General features: G+C 38.7%; 1 protein-coding gene across 2 annotated transcripts in view; it reads left to right on the forward strand.

The window, feature by feature from the left end:
* Window positions 1-3,795: 3,795 nt before the first annotated feature.
* The window catches only part of nckap1l (NCK associated protein 1 like), an 83,701-nt gene continuing 68,213 nt past the window's right edge, over window positions 3,796-19,283 (forward strand). For both annotated transcript variants that reach the window (XM_061887108.1, XM_061887116.1), the window contains exons 1-11: window positions 3,796-3,997; window positions 9,189-9,299; window positions 9,362-9,454; window positions 11,374-11,430; window positions 11,504-11,646; window positions 13,783-13,873; window positions 13,953-14,090; window positions 16,221-16,269; window positions 16,358-16,514; window positions 18,991-19,047; window positions 19,115-19,211. In XM_061887108.1, coding sequence (XP_061743092.1) covers window positions 3,908-3,997; window positions 9,189-9,299; window positions 9,362-9,454; window positions 11,374-11,430; window positions 11,504-11,646; window positions 13,783-13,873; window positions 13,953-14,090; window positions 16,221-16,269; window positions 16,358-16,514; window positions 18,991-19,047; window positions 19,115-19,211 — 1,083 coding nt within the window. In that variant the 5' untranslated portion in view covers window positions 3,796-3,907. The remainder of the gene's footprint in view (window positions 3,998-9,188; window positions 9,300-9,361; window positions 9,455-11,373; window positions 11,431-11,503; window positions 11,647-13,782; window positions 13,874-13,952; window positions 14,091-16,220; window positions 16,270-16,357; window positions 16,515-18,990; window positions 19,048-19,114; window positions 19,212-19,283) is intronic.

Genomic DNA, 19,283 nt, shown 5'->3' on the forward strand with positions numbered 1-19,283 from the left:
AATAATAAATGAACCCACGCATCGCAACGGTAATACGATAGACCTAGTGCTTGTCAGGGGTATCACCGTTTCCAAAGTTACGATACTCCCGTGTACTAAAGTATTGTCCGATCATTACCTTATAAAATTCGAGGTTCAGACGCATGTTCGGCAAACTAATAATAATAATAACTGCTATAGCAGCCGCAACATTAATACGGCCACAACGACAACTCTTGCTGACCTATTGCCCTCGGTAATGGCACCATTCCCAAAGTATGTGGGCTCTAGTGATAACCTCACTAACAACTTTAACGACGCCCTGCGCGAAACCATTGATAACATAGCACCGCTAAAGTTAAAAAAGGCTCCAAAAAAGCGTACCCCGTGGTTTACAGAAGAAACTACAGCTCAGAAATTTTTATGTAGAAAGCTGGAACGCAAATGGCGCACGACTAAACTTGAGGTGCACCATCAAGCATGGAGTGATAGTTTAATAACTTATAAACGCATGCTTACCTTAGCTAAAGCTAAATATTACTCAAATCTCATCCACCGTAATAAAAACGATCCTAAATTTTTGTTTAGTACGGTAGCATCGCTAACCCAACAAGGAACTCCTTCCAGTAGCTCCACCCACTTTATGCAATTCTTTAGTAAGATAATTGAAGTCATTAGAAAGTAGATTAAAGACAATGCGTCCCAGCTGCAACTGGGTTCTATTAACACAGATACGACTGTATGTACGGCGGGTACTGCCCTCCAAAATAGTTTCTCTCGTTTTGAGGAAATAACATTAGAGGAATTGTTACAACGTGTAAATGGAATAAAACAAACAACATGTTTACTTGACCCTCTTCCTGGGAAACTGATCAAGGAGCTCTTTGTATTATTAGGTCCATCAGTGCTAAATATTACAAACTTATCACTTTCCTCGGGCACTGTTCCCTTAGCATTCAAAAAAGCGGTTATTCATCCTCTTCTTAAAAGACCTAACCTCGATCCTGACCTCATGGTAAACTACCGACCGGTGTCTCACCTTCCCTTTATTTCAAAAATCCTCGAAAAAATTGTTGCGGAGCAGTTAAATGAACACTTAGCGTCTAACAATCTATGCGAAACCTTTCAGTCCGGTTTCAGGGCAAATCACTCCACGGAGACAGCCCTCGCAAAAATGACTAATGATCTATTGCTAACGATGGATTCTGATTCGTTCTCTATGTTGCTGCTCCTCGATCTTAGCGCTGCTTTCGATACCGTCGATCATAATATTTTATTAGAACGTATCAAAACACGAATTGGTATGTCGGACTTAGCCCTGTCTTGGTTTAACTCTTATCTTACTGATAGGATGCAGTGCGTCTCCCATAACAATGTGACCTCGGACTACGTTAAGGTAACATGTGGAGTTCCCCAGGGTTCGGACCTTGGCCCTGCACTCTTCAGCATCTACATGCTGCCGCTAGGTGACATCATACGCAAATATGGTGTTAGCTTTCACTGTTATGCTGATGACACCCAACTCTACATGCCCCTAAAGCTGACCAACACGCCGGATTGTAGTCAGCTGGAGGCGTGTCTTAATGAAATTAAACAATGGATGTCCGCTAACTTTTTGCAACTCAACGCCAACAAAAACGGAAATGCTGATTATCGGTCCTGCTAGACACCGACCTCTATTTAATAATACAACTCTAACATTTGACAACCAAACAATTAAACAAGGCGACTCGGTAAAGAATCTGGGTGTTATCTTTGACCCAACTCTCTCCTTTGAGTCACACATTAAAAGCGTTACCAAAACAGCCTTCTTTCATCTCCGTTATATCGCTAAAATTCGCTCCATTCTGTCCACTAAAGACGCAGAGCATTATCCATGCGTTTGTTACGTCTCGCCTCAATTACTGTAACGTATTATTTTCGGGTCTCCCCATGTCTATCATTAAAAGATTACAGTTGGTACAAAATGCGGCTGCTAGACTTTTGACAAGAACAAGAAAGTTTGATCACATTACGCCTGTACTGGCTCACCTGCACTGGCTTCCTGTGCACTTAAGATGTGACTTTAAGGTTTTACTACTTACGTATAAAATACTACACGGTCTAGCTCCATCCTATCTTGCCGATTGTATTGTACCATATGTCCCGGCAAGAAATCTGCGTTCAAAGGACTCCAGCCTATTAGTGATTCCCAAAGCCCAAAAAAAGTCTGCGGGCTATAGAGCGTTTTCATTTCGGGCTCCAGTACTCTGGAATGCCCTCCCGGTAAAAGTTCGAGATGCCACCTCAGTAGAAGCATTTAAGTCTCACCTTAAAACTCATTTGTATACTCTAGCCTTTAAATAGACTCCTTTTTTAGACCAGTTCATCTGCCGTTTCTTTTCTTTTTCTCCTATGTCCCACTCTCCCTTGTGGAGGGGGTCGGGTCCAATCCGGTGGCCATGTACTGCTTGCCTGTGTAACGGCTGGGGACATCTCTGCGCTGCTGATCCGCCTCCGCTTGGGATGGTTTCCTGCTGGCTTCGCTGTGAGCGGGACTCTCGCTGCTGTGTTGGATCCGCTTTGGACTGGACTCTTGCGGCCGTGTTGGATCCATTATGGATTGAGCTTTCACAGTATCATGTTAGACCCGCTCGACATCCATTGCTTTCCTCCTCTCCAAGGTTCTCATAGTCATCATTGTCACCGACGTCCCACTGGGTGTGAGTTTTCCTTGCCCTTATGTGGGCCTACCGAGGATGTCGTAGTGGTTTGTGTTGTGGTTTGTGCAGCCCTTTGAGACACTAGTGATTTAGGGCTATATAAGTAAACATTGATTGATTGATTGATATATATATATATATATATATATATATATATATATATATATGCTCCTATGTCATGCTCCTGTGTTAGAGGGGGGAAAGAAAATCCCTCCTTTTTGGCGAAATAAGAATGTCTTTAAAAGTGGCTGTGGAGGGGGTAGTGGCCTGCGGGCCTGCCGCGGCATGGAGTGTTACCAGGACCGGGCTCGGAGACAGCGACAAGTACGTAGATGGCCCAGGTGGGCCTTGTGATCTAATCACCTGTCGCCTTTATTAGCAGCAGCTGTGATTAAACGAGTAGTTTGAGTTGGAGCAAGCTATATATATATATATATATATATATATATATATATATATATATATATATATATATATGTATATTATATACACACACACATGTACGTTAGGCCAAGAAAAAAAACAGAGGCTATTTCATCCTGACAAGCCTGTTCCCTGCTCAGGTAAACCTGCGGAACAGGCTTGTAGGGATGATATAGCCTCTTTTTTTCCTCACCTAACTTTACATATAATATGTACAGTATATAATATTTACTGATATATTATTATATTATATCATGTATACAATATACACAATTTGTTAGTATACAATAATCTGTCTTGTTTTGGTATTGTTAAACAGCTGCCAGTTTTTGGCAACATCTGTTAAGTACCTTTGTTTTATTTAACATGACAAACGAAGAGCAACACAACACAAATGATGGCCAGTAAGAATTTACTGTGAATACAAACATCACAGCTTTTTTCCCCTGAGGGTTAAATGTCTAAAACTAATAATTTTGTATTCATGTCTGATGCTTTGTAAATAAAAATGGACATAAAAAACATGTGACATAGTACAATTTTAGAAAAAAATAAATTAAAAATAGAAACATTTCATCTTCTGAAATCGCAGTTAATCATAGTGGTGATAGTGTAGGGAAACTCAAATTTCTAAATACTTGCATCTCAAACAAAACCCTTTTTAAGACCAAACTCCACCTACCATGACCACGACCTCATGTGACCCAGGCAGGAAGGAGGCCTCGGGCGCACTTGTTTCCGGGGGTTCAGTTTCCTCAGTACCAGGAGGCCCGGGTTCACACGGAGGGACAGGTGACGGCACCATGGAGTACAATCAGAAACTGGCGGAAAAACTCAGCATCCTGAATGAGCGAGGAAACGGCGTGTTGATACGCATGAACTACATCAAGAAGGTGAGGGAAGCATCTTCATAGGCCCTCATGCTGTACTGCCTGCTTAAAACATGACTTATAAACATATTATTACCTGCATAACGCTTCAATTGTGCAAATATGCATATAATATATAATGTATATGATTTATGGACCGAAAGCCGACAGACTACGTGGTTTTTGGGGATCATTTCAAGTCAAGAGAAATACAACTAAAGTGCCTGTGCTTGTTGTGTATATTGCACTTCCTGTCTGATAGTTGTACTCAAAAAATGAGGAAGTGCAACAAGGAAGCGGGTTTATGTTAGTCAACACGAGTTGCAGTTGTCACAAACTTTAAAAATGATCAAAATGCATTTTGTATGAGCAGCGCCACACCTTTGGGTCTGGCATGTCACAGTAGAAGTGCGGTCGTCATAATCTAAAGGGGGCCCTAAGCAGAACTTAAATTTGAAAAATCACAAACTCATTGTACTTAGTAATGTACTTTATTGTAAGTCGCAGTACTAATAATTATAATAATAGAAAGAAGCATTGCTAAGGGCTGTTTGTTGTCGTCCACAAGTTGCAGACATTCTCCGTGTGTGTTTAACGCTCGGAAATTTTTTTGTCCATGAAAGATAATGACAGATCATCACCATCATACTTCAACAGCTCTACTGCCCCTACGCTTGGTCAACATTGCAAATGAAAATCTGTTGTTAATTTTCTTACCGTTGATACATATAGGTTTAACATGTACATATATATATATATATATTTATATATATATATATATATATATATATATATATATATATATATATATATATATATATATATATATATATATATATATGTATGTGTGGGAACAATCTCAAGCCTACTTCATCTCTACAGAACTGTTTCATGAGGGGTTCCCTCAATTATCAGAACATTTCCTGATGATTGAGGGAACCCCTCATGAAACAGTTCTGTAGAGATGAAGTAGTCTTGTGATTTTTCCCACACATACATATATTGCGCTCTACCACGGTATCGAGCACTATTCTCTGGATGATCAAATTAAGACACATATATACATATATATACATATATATATATATATATATATATATATATATATATATATATATATATATATATATATATATACATATATATACATACATATATATATATATATATACATATACATACATATATATATATATATATACATATACATACATACATATATATATATATATATATATATATATATATATATATATATATATATATATATATATATATATATATATGTATATATATATATATATATATGTATGTATATGTATATATATATATATATATGTATGTATATATATATATATAACGTAACCCCAGCCTCTACTGTAGCATCTATTCTATGCGCTTTATAATCCGGTGCCCCTTATACTGCGGAAAATACGGTATATATATATATATATATATATATATATATATATATATATATATATATATATATATATATATATATATATATATATATATATATATATATATATATATATATATATGTATGTATATATATATATGTTGTTAATGGAGTCAGTGTCGCTGCTGTTGTTTAGCAGTTCAATCAATCATTTTAATCAATCAATCAAAACCTGCAGCACAAAACTGAGCCAATTAAATAGCGCCGGAAGGCTCTGGAAGGTGCTGATGTTCAATAAAACACATGCAGTATAAGTGATGGAATGATCCAATCACAAGAAAATGCATGTTTCAAGATTTTTTGTTTTTTTTGATTGGAGTAACAGTATAATAATGATATAGCTCCTAAAAAAAACTAGCAGCATTAAAACACCACTTTTTTATTTAGTTTTTCTTATCATCCACAATGTGAGACAAGAACATACATGTATTTTTCTTTTATGTGCATACTTAATAATAAAAGACTGCTGGTAAAAGGCTAACAATGCAGGTAATGGGGTTTTGACATAAATATTAAGCTCAAAGGCAGATTTGTTCTGTACTGGATTATAGCTAAATAGCTAATTTCAATCTGCAGTCCCTGGCTACCTAAATTAAAGGGATACAAAAATCATGCACTAAAATGATTACAAAACAATTATACTATATCACGTAATCAAATTGAGAAAAGTCATAAAATACCCTTTCATGTACACATACTTAATATACAATACAACCACATTTCATATACATCATCACACAAAGACACATGCTCTTGTTCACATCTGTCATCATTTGTAAAAAAACACCAATATTTTAACTCACAATTTACAACAAAAATGCTGTCATGCATAAATATAATACACATTAAGTTGATCCGTCAAACATACTAGTGCCCACCTTAGTGACCGTGTAAACAGCTTTGATTGCTCCAAAGCCACTTTTTAACTTCAATTTTAAATAAATAGGAATCTGTTAAACTTTTCAAGTTTGTTGTGAGGTCGTTGAATTCCTTTATGGCTTTATATGAAAAGGCTGATTGTGCAAAATATGTTATGGGTACGCTACACTGCCCCCTGGTGGAGGCTCGTGTGTTTCTAGTTGTCACAGCAGATGTAAACTGGACAAAGTGCCTAAGTGGCGCTGAAGCAGTGTTATTTAAGATATTGTCAAAAGTATTTGGCCACCCATCCAAATGATGACAATCGGGTGTCCTTATCACTTGGCCCGGCCACAGGTGTATAAAATCAAGCACTTAGGCGTGGAGACTGCATCTACAAACATTTGTGAAAGAATGGGCCGCTCTCAGTGATTTCCAGCATGGAACTGTCATAGGATGCCACCTCTGCAACAAATCTAGTCGTGAAATTTCCTCAGTCCTAAATATTCCAAAGTCAACTTTATTATAAGAAAAGTGAAGAGTTTGGCAACAACAGCAATTCAGCCACCAAGTGGTAGGCCACATAAACTGACAGAGAGGGGTCAGCGGATCCTAAATCGCATAGTGCAAAGACTTTCTGCACAGTCGGTTGCTACAGAGCTCCAAACATTATGTGACCTTCCAATTATCCCACGTGCAGCACGCAGACAGCTTCAAGGAATTGATTTCCATGGCCGAGCAGCAGCATCCAAGCCTTGTATCACCAAGTTCAATGCAAAGCGTAGGATGCAGTGGTGTGAAACACGTCGCCACTGGACTCTTGAGCAGTGGAGATGTGTTCTCTGGAGCGATGAGTCATGCTTTTCCATCCGGCAATCTGATGGACCAGTCTGGGTTTGGAGGTTGCAATGAGAACGCTACATTTCGGACTGCTTTGAGTGTGAAATTTGGTGGAGGAGGAACTATGGTGTGGGGTTGTTTTTCAGAAAATTGTGTGCAAAGTACAAATATGTGCATAAGAGACATATCTAGTGACAAAATATGCAAAGGAAAAGTATTGCAAAAAAAAAAAAGAAGCCAGGTGCATGGTTCGCAATGTGCAATAAGCTTGTGATGTCCAATACGTCTGTAATGTGCAGGATGTACACTATAATGCCAAAAGTATTTGACCACCCATCCAAATGATGAAAATCAGGTGCCCTAATCACTTAGACCGGTGTATAAAATCAAGCACTTAGGCATGGAGACTGTTTCTACAAACATTTGTGAAAGAATGCTTAATTATGTTTCGGGTAAAATTAACTTTAAATGATCCAGGACACAAGAACATTTTGGACAATTTCATGTGATGGCACTTGAAGTTCATATTTGAGTAAAGGCAGGTGGCCAAATACTTTTGTCCATATAGTGTATGAGTGATAAAGTCATGGCCCTCTAGAGCAGGGGTCACCAACCTTTTTGAAACCAAGAGCTACTTCTTGGGTACCGATTAATGCGAAGGGCTACCAGTTTGATACACACTTAAATAAATTGCCAGAAATAGCTCATTTGCTCAATTTACCTTTAATAAAAAAATCTATATACATAAAAAATGGGTATTTCTGTCTGTCATTCCGTCGTACATTTTTTTTCCTTTTACGGAAGGTTTTTTGTAGAGAATAAATGATGAAAAAAACACTTAATAATGGTTTAAAAGAGGAGAAAACACGAAAAAAATGACGGTTTAATTTTGAAACATAGTTTATCTTCAATTTCGACTCTTTAAAATTTAAAATTCAACCGAAAAATATGAAGATAAAAACTAGCTAATTCGAATCTTTTTGAAAATATTTAAAAATAATTTATGGAACATCATTAGTCATTTTTCCTGATTAATATTAATTTTAGAATTTTGATGACACGTTTTAAATAGGTTAAAATCCAATCTGCACTTTCTTATGATATTTAACAAATTGGACCAAGCTATATTTCTAACAAAGACGAATCATTATTTCTTCTAGATTTTCCAGAACAAAAAAATTTACAAAATTCAAAAGACTTTGAAATAACATTTAAATTTGATTCTACGGATTTTCTAGATTTGCCAGAATATTTTTTTTTTATTTTAATCATAATAAGTTTGAAAAAATATTTCACAAATATTCTTTTTCGAAAAAGCAGAAGCTAAAATGAAAAATTTAATTAAAGTGTATTTATTATTCTTTACAATAAAAAAAACATATTTAGTTGAACAATGATTTAAATTGTCAGGAAAGAATAGGAAGGAATTTAAAAGGTAAAAAGGTATGTGTGTTTAAAAATCCTAAAATAATTTTTAAGGTTGTAATTTTTCTCAAAAATTGTCTTTCTGAAAGTTATAAGAAGCAAAGTAAAAAAATAAATGAACTTATTTAAACAAGTGAAAAACAAGTCTTTAAAATATTTTCTGGGATTTTCAAATTCTATTTGAGTTTTTTTCTCTCAGAATTATAAATGTCGAGCAAAGCGAGACCAGCTTGCTGGTAAATAAATACAATTTAAAAAACAGAGGCAGCTCACTGGTAAGTGCTGCTATTTGAGCTATTTTTAGATCAGGCCAGCGGGCTACTCATCTGGTCCTTACGGGCTACCTGGTGCATGCGGGCACCGCTTTGGTGACCCCTGCTCTAGAGCGTGCTGGTGGCCCAACAATAGCCCTTTGGTTAAGAAACACAGAACTCTAATTTGACCTCTGATTGGGAACCAGTCTAGGGTACCCTGCCTCTTGCGTGAAGTGAGCTGGGATAGGCTCCAGCTGCCCATGCTTTACCGCTTTTATTTTTGCCCTGATAAAAAAAGAAAATAATCCGCAACACGACAGTTAGCAGTTAAACAGTTACCCGTTTCATCTGAAAATTGGCAAATTCTTTGTTGCAGTTGTGTGCAGACGTCAAGCTCCGGCCAACCATCCTTACAGAAAAATCAATGGAGCCTGCCATCAAATATATCAACAAAAAGTTCCCAAACATTGATTTCCGAGGAAACATCGTAAGTATTTTGATTCTTTGTTTATGTTATTTGGAAAACATCATTGCTCTGACTCATTCCAGCAAAACCTGAGCAGCATCCAAAAGCAAAAGTCCGCAGTGATGGAGGCCACGACCAGCTACTACGACTCTTTTCTGGACGTCATTGAGTTCAGGGTAATTTGACTTTTTTCTTCATGGTCAGAGAAAATGCTACACACATGCATAAGAGTTTACATTAAGAGGCATCAGGTGTTTGCACAATTCAGCATGTCCTAAAAGGAGTCGAAGGAAGTAGAATTGAATTTTCTCCCAACTCTGTTTGTGAAAAATTTGGTCAAATTTGTACACGTTTCTATACTCTTGAACGCATCATAATAATGCCCTCAATTCCCTCAAAAACGGATTAACTGGCTGGAATATAAAGACAATACAACATACATCCATAAACATGAATGCTTATGCAAAAGTGCTATCTATTTATATTTATTTATACCTGCACCTTATTTGTTGTGGCCTCTAAAAAAATAAGAATTCAAATGCATATCTGTAACAAATCTGTATTTAATAACAAAAAAAAAAAAACACTGGAGATAATAAGTCAGTTGTAACGAAAAAACAGCTCCAGGAAAACCGGTTCAAAAGTCTGTTCTCCACCTGAGGAAAATAGAAAAAACAGGAATTACAAAAGGTTCAGGACAAAGGTCAGAGTTATCCAATCCACTCCAATCCAATCCACTTTATTTGTATAGCACATTTACACAACATAAATGTTTCCAAAGTGCTGCACAACAATAATAAAAACAATATTCAAATATCCTTAGCTCCACCAATGACTGAAAAAAAACAAAAAAACAATATAAAAATATATAAATATGATTAAAAACGATTTTAAAGGGTAAAAAGCAATTAAAACAATAAAGAGGAATCAAAATAAAATAAAAAATAAAAAAATAAATAAAAGTCAGCAAGTTAGTGAGCGTACCGCAGGCAACGGACGAACTGGCACCGGCTGAGTGGAGATCCAGGGTTTAAGTCTGGTGGTTGATTAGCACAGGTGGATTCGGATGACTGGCAGCACACCTGCAACTAATGACAGGGTAGGAGTAGGAAAACAGGAGGAAAAAAAATCAGGAGAACTGCCCTCATGACATTATTGCTCTTTTATCCTGCACCACGAGGTAATGCAACAAAATGCCGTTCTTATCTGTACTGTAAAGTTCAAATTTGAATGATAATAAAAGAAAGTCTAAGTCTAAGTCCATCAATAATAAAGGTACAGAATGTGTAATCATAAATAACATTTTCAGTGATGAATGAAAAAGGAAGAAAATGAGTGTGAAAATGTTTTAAATAAAACCTATATACAGTACGTAAGGGTATTCACAGAAATGGCACTTAATGGAGGGTTCAGTGCCTATGATTTAGGGCAGGGGTCCCTAGTAAAAAAATACAAATGTAAACAATTATCAATGAATCAGTCAATCAATTTTTGCTTATATAGCCCCAAATCACCAGTGTCTCAAAGGGCTGCACAAGCCACAACGACACCATCGGCTCAGATCCCACATCAGAGCAAGGAAAAACTCAACCCAATGGGATGACAATGGAGGGGACACACAGACATCTTTTAAACATAGTTTTTGCTTGCACTTGTAGTTGTCCTCTGCTTATGTTATGCTACTTTTCTGTTTTACATCCACCAAATTATATACTTTATAATTACTTCTTTTTTGGGGGAAAAAAAAACATAAATAAACCGATTTTCAGCTTCTCTCTCCTTCCTCCTATTTAATCTTTATCCGGTGTTACATTTGCATATAGAGTGGATCATTTCCTGACTTGCAAAATAGTTGACGTTCCCCCCCACCACCAAATATGATATTTGGTGCCCTTTTTTTACACTTCCACCAGTATTGTCATGATGGAGATTGCATCCAGGTAGAGGTATCGTCTGTATTCATGAGATAGTCTATAGCAGTAATCATCATGATGGTTAATTCAAGCATTTTTTTTTTTTTTTTTTTTTCCAGGGATTAAATAATTTGTGTGACTGTCGATTCACATTTTATTGAAGTCCTTTCTATCTGCTGCAGGACCACGTCTACGAGTTGCTGAACACCATAGACGCCTGCCAGTGCTTCTTTGATATTGTAAGTACGGGTTATTGCTCGGTATTACAAATAAGTCCTTTTGAATAAGACTAAGTTGAATTGTGGATTTTAGGCTGTAAATTTTGACTTCACCAAGAGCTACTTGGACCTGATCGTCACGTACGCCTCAGTCATCATCACACTCGCTCGCATTGATGAGAAGAAGGCTCTGGTGGGCATGTTCAACTGTGCTCATGAGATGATAAAGGGCAGCGGGTGAGACTAACTGGGTCCTGATGCAAGGTTCTTCTGAATACAGTCGTGGTCAAAAGTTTACATACACTTGTAAAGAACATAATTTTATGGCTGTCTTGAGATTACAATCATTTCTACAACTCTTATTTTTTTGTGACAGAGTGATTGGAGCACATACTTGTTGGTCACAAAAAACATTCATGAAGTTTGCTTTTTTTAAGAATTTTTTATGGGTGTACTGAAAATGTGAGAAAACTGCTGGGTCAAGAGTATACTGTGGAAGGGGCGTGGTCCACGCGTCACCTGCGGGCAGGGCATGTGCAGCAGCCTGCTGTGAAGCAGATGACAGGTGAGTGGATACCTCAGCTGGAACGAGTTATCTAATCACCTTTCTCTTTATTAACAGTGTTGGGGACCGCAGAGGGGGAGCTGAAAAGCTGGAGAGGAGAGCTGCAAGGCGAGAGAGAGAAAGAGAAACAAAAAGGGAACGAAGAGACTTTAAAACAAAGAATAAAATAATATTGTAAACCTGGCAACTACGCTTGGCTCCAATTTTACCAGTCCTAAAAGAACCCCACGACACAAGTCGTTCACATCTACATACAGCCAAGGGAGTAGGTTTGATTTTGAGATTGGTGGGGACACAAAAGTGCTCTAAGGCAGCAATTTAAAAGTTTACTTTTTTTTTTTTTACATTAGCAATCATAATTCCACGTCATGCAGATGTTATAGGGTAAAGTAACTAAAATGAAAGCAAAAGAGACAACTTGGAAGAGTTCTCATCTTTACTCTTTAGTGTAGGGCTGTAGTGCAACCGTGCATCATACTGTCAATTAACATAACCTACTGTCCATCAACAACATCAGAAATACATTCATGCAATACAACATTGTAAATACACATAAATGAACTGTAATAATCTTTTCCCCAACTTGTGTTTAAATCACTCACAATTTTTCCCTTCATCTACTTCTTTCTATTGCTGCTTTTGTACTGTAAATATGTTTGTCACTAATACTGAAATACAAGCAGATTAGTGTCCACTGGTTGTTCCTATTTGAAAGAGCCAAACACATGCCTCCGCCGGTCTGTAACAGAAATGAACTGCTGGCCAAAAATATGTTGATGCATGACATGTACATTAAGGAAAATGACCATAGAGCTTGATGGTACATTTACTGCCTGAGCAAAAAGGCTTTTACTAAATATGAATAATACTTCATATTAATGAATTATATTTTAGCATTGTAAAATCACATGATCATCTAGTGAGGGTTTATTGTATTTCCACCACATTGATATTTTCCAACCGTTGCTCACTTCTCCACAAATACATGAAACTAAAAAATAATTTTTAAAATAAAACGGAAAGGTGAAATCCGGCGATCTGATTGGCTGTTAACCGTGGTTTAAATATTCTAAAGCCTTATCACAGCGTAGGCTATCACTCCGCCTCAGGCACGCATGACTGGTATGAATGGAAGTTGTTGTCATGTATCCATGACAATGGACTGTTACGGTCCGTAGTAAAAGACAGCTGATGTTTTTACGATGTTAAAAAACGGACTAAAGTAGTTGAATTCACATGTTGAAGGTTAACTTTCACCTCCGGGGAGGGTTAACAATGGTAAAGAGGACTGAGCATTGACTTTCACCTGAAAAAAAGCGTAGGAAAAGACGAGATGCAGTGCTAATTTGGAGCTAACGTCTGGATAGGTGGGACTATTTTTTCCACAGTGAGGCTATTTTATTGGATAATATGTATTTCTGGTTGAATAAAATTTATTGAGTATTCCTATGTCATAATGCCTTTATTTGTAACCGTTTTATAAAAGCAATATGTCACTCCAGTCCATGGTATATGCTCATTAGAGCACTCTAAGGGGCGTGACTGGAGTGATATATTAGTGAATTATTCAATATTGTTGAGCCTCTATACACCCTTGAAGTAACTTAGTCCATAAAAGAACCAAACTTCATGAATGTTTTTTGAGACTAACAAGTATGTGCTCCAATCACTCTATCACAAAAATATACAAGTTGTAGAAATTATTGGAAACTCAAAACAGCCATGACATTATGTTCTTAACAAATGTATGTAAACTTTTGACCACGACTGTACATCTAATGTGTTGCGTGTTTTATTGCACCCTGCAGTGACCCCTCATACCCACGCCTCAGCCAGATGCTTGTGGAGTGTGAGCATCCCTGGAAGAAGCTCACTGTGGAGTTCGGACCTCACACCAAGGTGGGGACTGTTTGAACGACTTCATCTTCAATGGCATTACAAGATGAATGTTAACCTTGGTGATTGTGTGTCCCTCCAGGCAGTGACAGCAGCACTGCTGTCTCTGAGAATGATCTACCCGAGGAGAAACCTACCAGCCGAACAATGGCGACGCAACCAACTTCTTAGTCTGCTTAGCTCTCCAGCCACCATGATGGATCCAGTCTGCTGTGACACTGTGAGTCTCGCTACTTCACCTACAGACTAAACCTTTTTTTACAAACTAATGTTGGATGTAGTCAAGATAATGAATTGATTGGTAGGTAGCCTGATAGGTAAGTACAAAACCCAAAACAAGTGAAGTTGGCACGTTGTGTAATTCGTAAATAAAAACAGAAATAGGAATTTGCAAATCCTTTTCAACCTGTATTAAATTGAATAGACTGCAAAACATAGGCCTCAAACTGGAAAACATTGTTATGCTCTGCAAATATTAGCTCATTTGGAATTTGATGCCTGCAACAGGTTTCCAAAAAGACTGAAAAAGTTGAGGAATGCTCATCAAACACTCATTTGGAACATCCCAGAGGTGAACAGGCTAATTGGGAACAGGTGGGTGCCATGATTGGGTATAAAAGCAGCTTCCATGAAATGCTCAGTCATTCACAAACAAGGATGGGTGCGAGGGTCACCACTTTGTCAACAAATGCCTGAGCAAATTGTTTAAGAACAACATTTCTCGACCAGCTATTGCAAGGAATTTATGCATTTCAACATCGACGGTCCGAAATATCATCAAAGGTTAGAGAAAATTTGGAGAAATCACTGCATGTATGACCTTGGATCCCTCAGGCGGTACTGCATCAAAAGGTGACATCAGTGTGTAAAGGATATCACCACATGGGCTCGGAATCGCTTCAGAAAATTACTGTCAGTAACTACAGTTCGCCGCTATGTCTGTAAATACAAGTAAAAACTCTACTATGCAAAGCCATTTATACACAACACCCAGAAACATCTAAGATGGACTGATGCAAAGTGGAAAAGTGTTCTCTGGGCTGACGAGTCCACATTTCAAATTGTTTTTGGAAATTGTGGACGTCGTGTCCTAAGGACCAAGGAGGAAAGAACCATCCAGATTGTTCTAGGCGCAAAGTTCAAAAGCCAGCATCTGTGATGGTATGGGTGTGTATTAGTGCCCAAAGCAAGGGTAATTTACACATCTGTGAAAGCATCTTTAAAGCTGAAAGGTATGTACAGGTTTTGGAGTAACATATGTAACCATCCAAGCAACGTTATCATGGACGCCCCTGCTTATTTCAGCAAGACAATGCCAAGCCACATTCTGGACGTGTTACAACAGTGTGGCTTCATCGTAAAAGAATGCGAATACTAGACTGGCCTGTCTGTAGTCCAGACCTGTCTCCCATTGAAAATATGTGGTGCATTATGAAGCCTAAAATACCACAACGGAGACCCTGGACTGTTAAACAACTTAAGTTGTACATCAAGCAAGAATGGGAAATAATTCCACTTAAAAAATGTGTCTCCTCCGTTCCCAAACGTTTCCTGAAATAGGAAGGCCATGTGACACAGTGGTAAACATGCCCCTTTTTTGCAATGTGTTGCTGCCATTACATTCTAAGTTAATGAGTTTTTGCAAAAAAAAAATATATATGTTTCTCAGTTGGAACAATAAATATCTTGTCTTTGCAGTCCATTCGATTGAATATAAGTTGAAAAGGATTTGCAAATCATTGTATTCTGTTTTATATGTGCCAAATTCATTGGTTTTGTAAGTCAGTAATTAGGCAAGTAGATGGATGAATGGATAGATGGTTGGGAAAAACATCAATTGGGTATGCCGGCAGGTAGGTGGATGGATGTTGGATGTATGGTAGAAACACGGATGAATTGAAAGGTAGGTAGGTAGGTGAATGGATGAGTGGGTGGGTTGTGTAACTAAATCTCCTCTAAATGTGTCCTCCTCTTCACTACCACCTTCTTCAGCACCTTTTTGCACCTCCTCAAACATTTTTTTTCTATTTTTCTGCCGTTATTCGTCACTCTTATGCAGCCTGGAGATGTTCTTACACGAGGGGCACAGTTTATTCGCCTCTATGGACCTGCAGGCACGCTGTTAATGTTTGCTAAGAAATATGATACATGAGACGGCACAGTTTTTCCGAAAGGATCCTCAAAAACTCATCATTTGAATGCTCGAGTGGATAGAACCAACACAATTCAATTGTTCAAGTGTCGTTCTTTGTGTGCATGTTACATGGGAGGCTGTTATGATTTATCATGGTTGGCAGTTAATAACCCTGATGTACCACCCAACCCCCCACCCACTCCACACCTCTCACAGATGGCATGTGAATATCTGCCTTTGGAGGTGATGGAGCGCTGGATCCTCAGTAAGTCATGAATTCCATTAGTGTCATTCTTGAGAGGTCGGCTTTATCGACATGTGGAGAAATATCCCCCGCTCCTTTGTCCCTGCAGTCGGCTTCCTTTTGTGCCATGGCAGCCTGAACAGCAACCAGGCCTCTCAAGAGCTGTGGAAAATGGCTCTGCGGAGCGGCCTGTACGTCACCCTCACCAGAGACCAGATGCTGAGCATACACAAAGTCTCAGAGGACCTCTTTGACAGCATCAAAGGGTATGGAAATCCACCACAGTAATACATACACTGCACTGCACTATATATTCTCCTCCATTTTTAAACACATTTCAATAGGTACTGCACTATACCGTACCTTGTTTATTTTATATTATCACAAGTATATGTTTTGTCATACAATATTCATGATGTGTTCATAAAGGTAAAAATCTGCAAGCTTTGAGTCACTAGAGAAGTGAAGTGAATTCTGAAGTGAATTATATTTATATAGCGCTTTTCTCTAGTGACTCAAAGCGCTTTACATAGTGAAACCCAATATCTAAGTTACATTTAAACCAGTGTGGGTGGGACTGGGAGCAGGTGGGTAAAGTGTCTTGCCCGAGGACACAACTGCAGTGACTAGGATGGCGGAAGCGGGAATCGAACCTGCAACCCTCAAGTTGCTAGCACGGCCGCTCTACCAACCGAGCTATGCCGCCCCATACACAAAAGTGCTATATAAATATAATTCACTTTACTTCACTAACAGAATCAGAATCATCCATCCATCCCATCCATTTTCTACCGCTTATTCCCTTTGGGGTCGCGGGGGGGCTGGAGCCTATCTCAGCTGCATTCGGGCGGAAGGCACCCCCTGGACAAGTCACCACCTCATCGAAGTGCTTTAATAATCCCCGAGGGGAAATTAAGATTTTCAGCACAATTCCATTAAAGTTCAGACGAACATTACAGGTAAACAGAACAGGATTGCTGACGGGTCTGCCACCTTCCGGTAAATTCAGTCTAAGCCTGGTCCCCAGGAGAGAGTGTCCAAACTTAAAAAAAATTAATAAATCTCATAGCCATAGCACACGTAAGCATGTGTGTAGGAGGGAAACATCAAACATCACAAAGGACATTAAATACATTAAAAGACCAGAGCTGATTAAACCATCCATTTATACGCACTGTCACAAAAGTAAAAGAACAACACAAAAAACAAAAAACAAATACACTGTGGTGGCCCTCTGCGGTGCCCCACACCTTCGTCTACTGGGGTGGGGGGAGCATGGCCAGAGACAGGAGCAGACCCAACAAAGCAACCTAGAGGGTCGCCTCCACCCTCGGCCGCACCACCAACCCTCGGCCAGTGTCCAGTCTGCATGGATAAGCGAGGATGCATTCAAGAAGACTGAGGTGTCTGATACCTGCTCATTCAGCCAAGACTCTGTAAAACTTGACCGTCCCGGCGCTCAGCACCAACTCCACAGCACCTGGCTCTTCATCCGCATTTCCTTTAGTCCCTCCAAACGGACTCTGTTGTGGCAGAAACCCAGCAGCTGGTCTCCATGGCCAAAAGGCTCCCCGGAGGCAGATCCAGAAGATCCCAAAAAAAATACTGCGGAAGTTACAAAAGTGCCAGCCTTTGTCGCACCCTAACCCTTAACCCTAACCCTAACCCGAACCAAAAGGCAAACAAAACACATGAGGGAAACATCAGAAACACAAAATGATGACACACGAGCACAGAGCTCCTGCCAACAGTAGATATTTTTTTCAATATGGTATAGTACTGTTTAAGGCGGGGGTCGGCAACCCACAGCTCCAGAGCAGCATGTGGCTCTTTAGCGCCGCCTTAGTGGCTCTCTGGAGCTTTTTCAAAAATATATAAAAAATGGAAAAAGATGAGAGAAAAAAAACATTTAAAAAAAATATATGGTTTCTGTAGGAGGACAAACATGACACAAACCTCCCTAATTGTTATAAAGAACACAGTTTAATGTTTATATTAAACATGCTTCACTGATTCGAGTATTTGTCGTTTTGTCCTACTAATTTTTGCGGTCCTTGAACGCACCCTAGTTTGTTTATATGTATAACTTTATCCAACTTTCTAAGACGTGTTTATGCCACCTCTTATCCGTCTCATTTTGTCCACCAACCTTTTAAAGTTGTGTATGAATGCACACAGGTGAGTTTTGTTGATGTTATTGAGTTGTGTGGAGTGCTAATCAGACATATTTGGTCACTACAAGCTAAGCTAAGCTACCATGAGTTGATTAACGTGGACCCCGACTTAAACAAGCTGAAAAACTTATTGGGGTGTTACCATTTAGTGGTCAATTGTACGGAATACATACTGAACTGGGCAATCTACTAATAAAAGTATCAATCAATCAATTGATGCTAACATGCTATTTACCAGGAGTGGAGCCTGCGGCTTAATTTGACTCAACACGGGGAACCTTACCTGGCCCGGACACGGAAAGGATTGACAGATTGATGGCTCTTTCTCGATTCTGAGTACTGGAGCCTCATTTGTAGCTATATTTGAGCTAATTTGGTTTCCTTTAAGTCCTCTTAATTCAATTGATATCTCATGACACACTATTTGTATGTAATATGGCTTTAATTTTTTTGCGGCTCCAGACGGATTTGTTTTTGTATTTCTGGTCCAATATGGCTCTTTCAACATTTTTGGTTGCCGACCCCTGGTTTAAGGCAAGTCGTGATGAGAGTATTTTTTTTTTTCCAGATACAGCAAGCGTGTTGCAGACATTAAGGAGTGCCGTGATCATGTCTTAGTCAACAGGTACTGTACAAATAAGCTCGACATCTTCAAATAGATCACTGGTTTACGTCAGGTATGATTTTGACAGTGGGGTTCTGCACCGGGAGAGGCGACACTTCCTTCGAGGGGCCCTGAAGGAATTAGTGATGGTCCTGGAAGATGAACCGGGGCTGCTGGGACCAAAGGTACACGGTTTAATCGGGTTGTGTTTGGTGGTTCCAGTTACAGTGTAAAAGTAGAGTTTGTCCCAATCTTAT

Source organism: Nerophis ophidion, linkage group LG02, assembly GCF_033978795.1.
Source record: "Nerophis ophidion isolate RoL-2023_Sa linkage group LG02, RoL_Noph_v1.0, whole genome shotgun sequence".
Classification (NCBI taxonomy): Eukaryota; Metazoa; Chordata; class Actinopteri; order Syngnathiformes; family Syngnathidae; genus Nerophis; species Nerophis ophidion.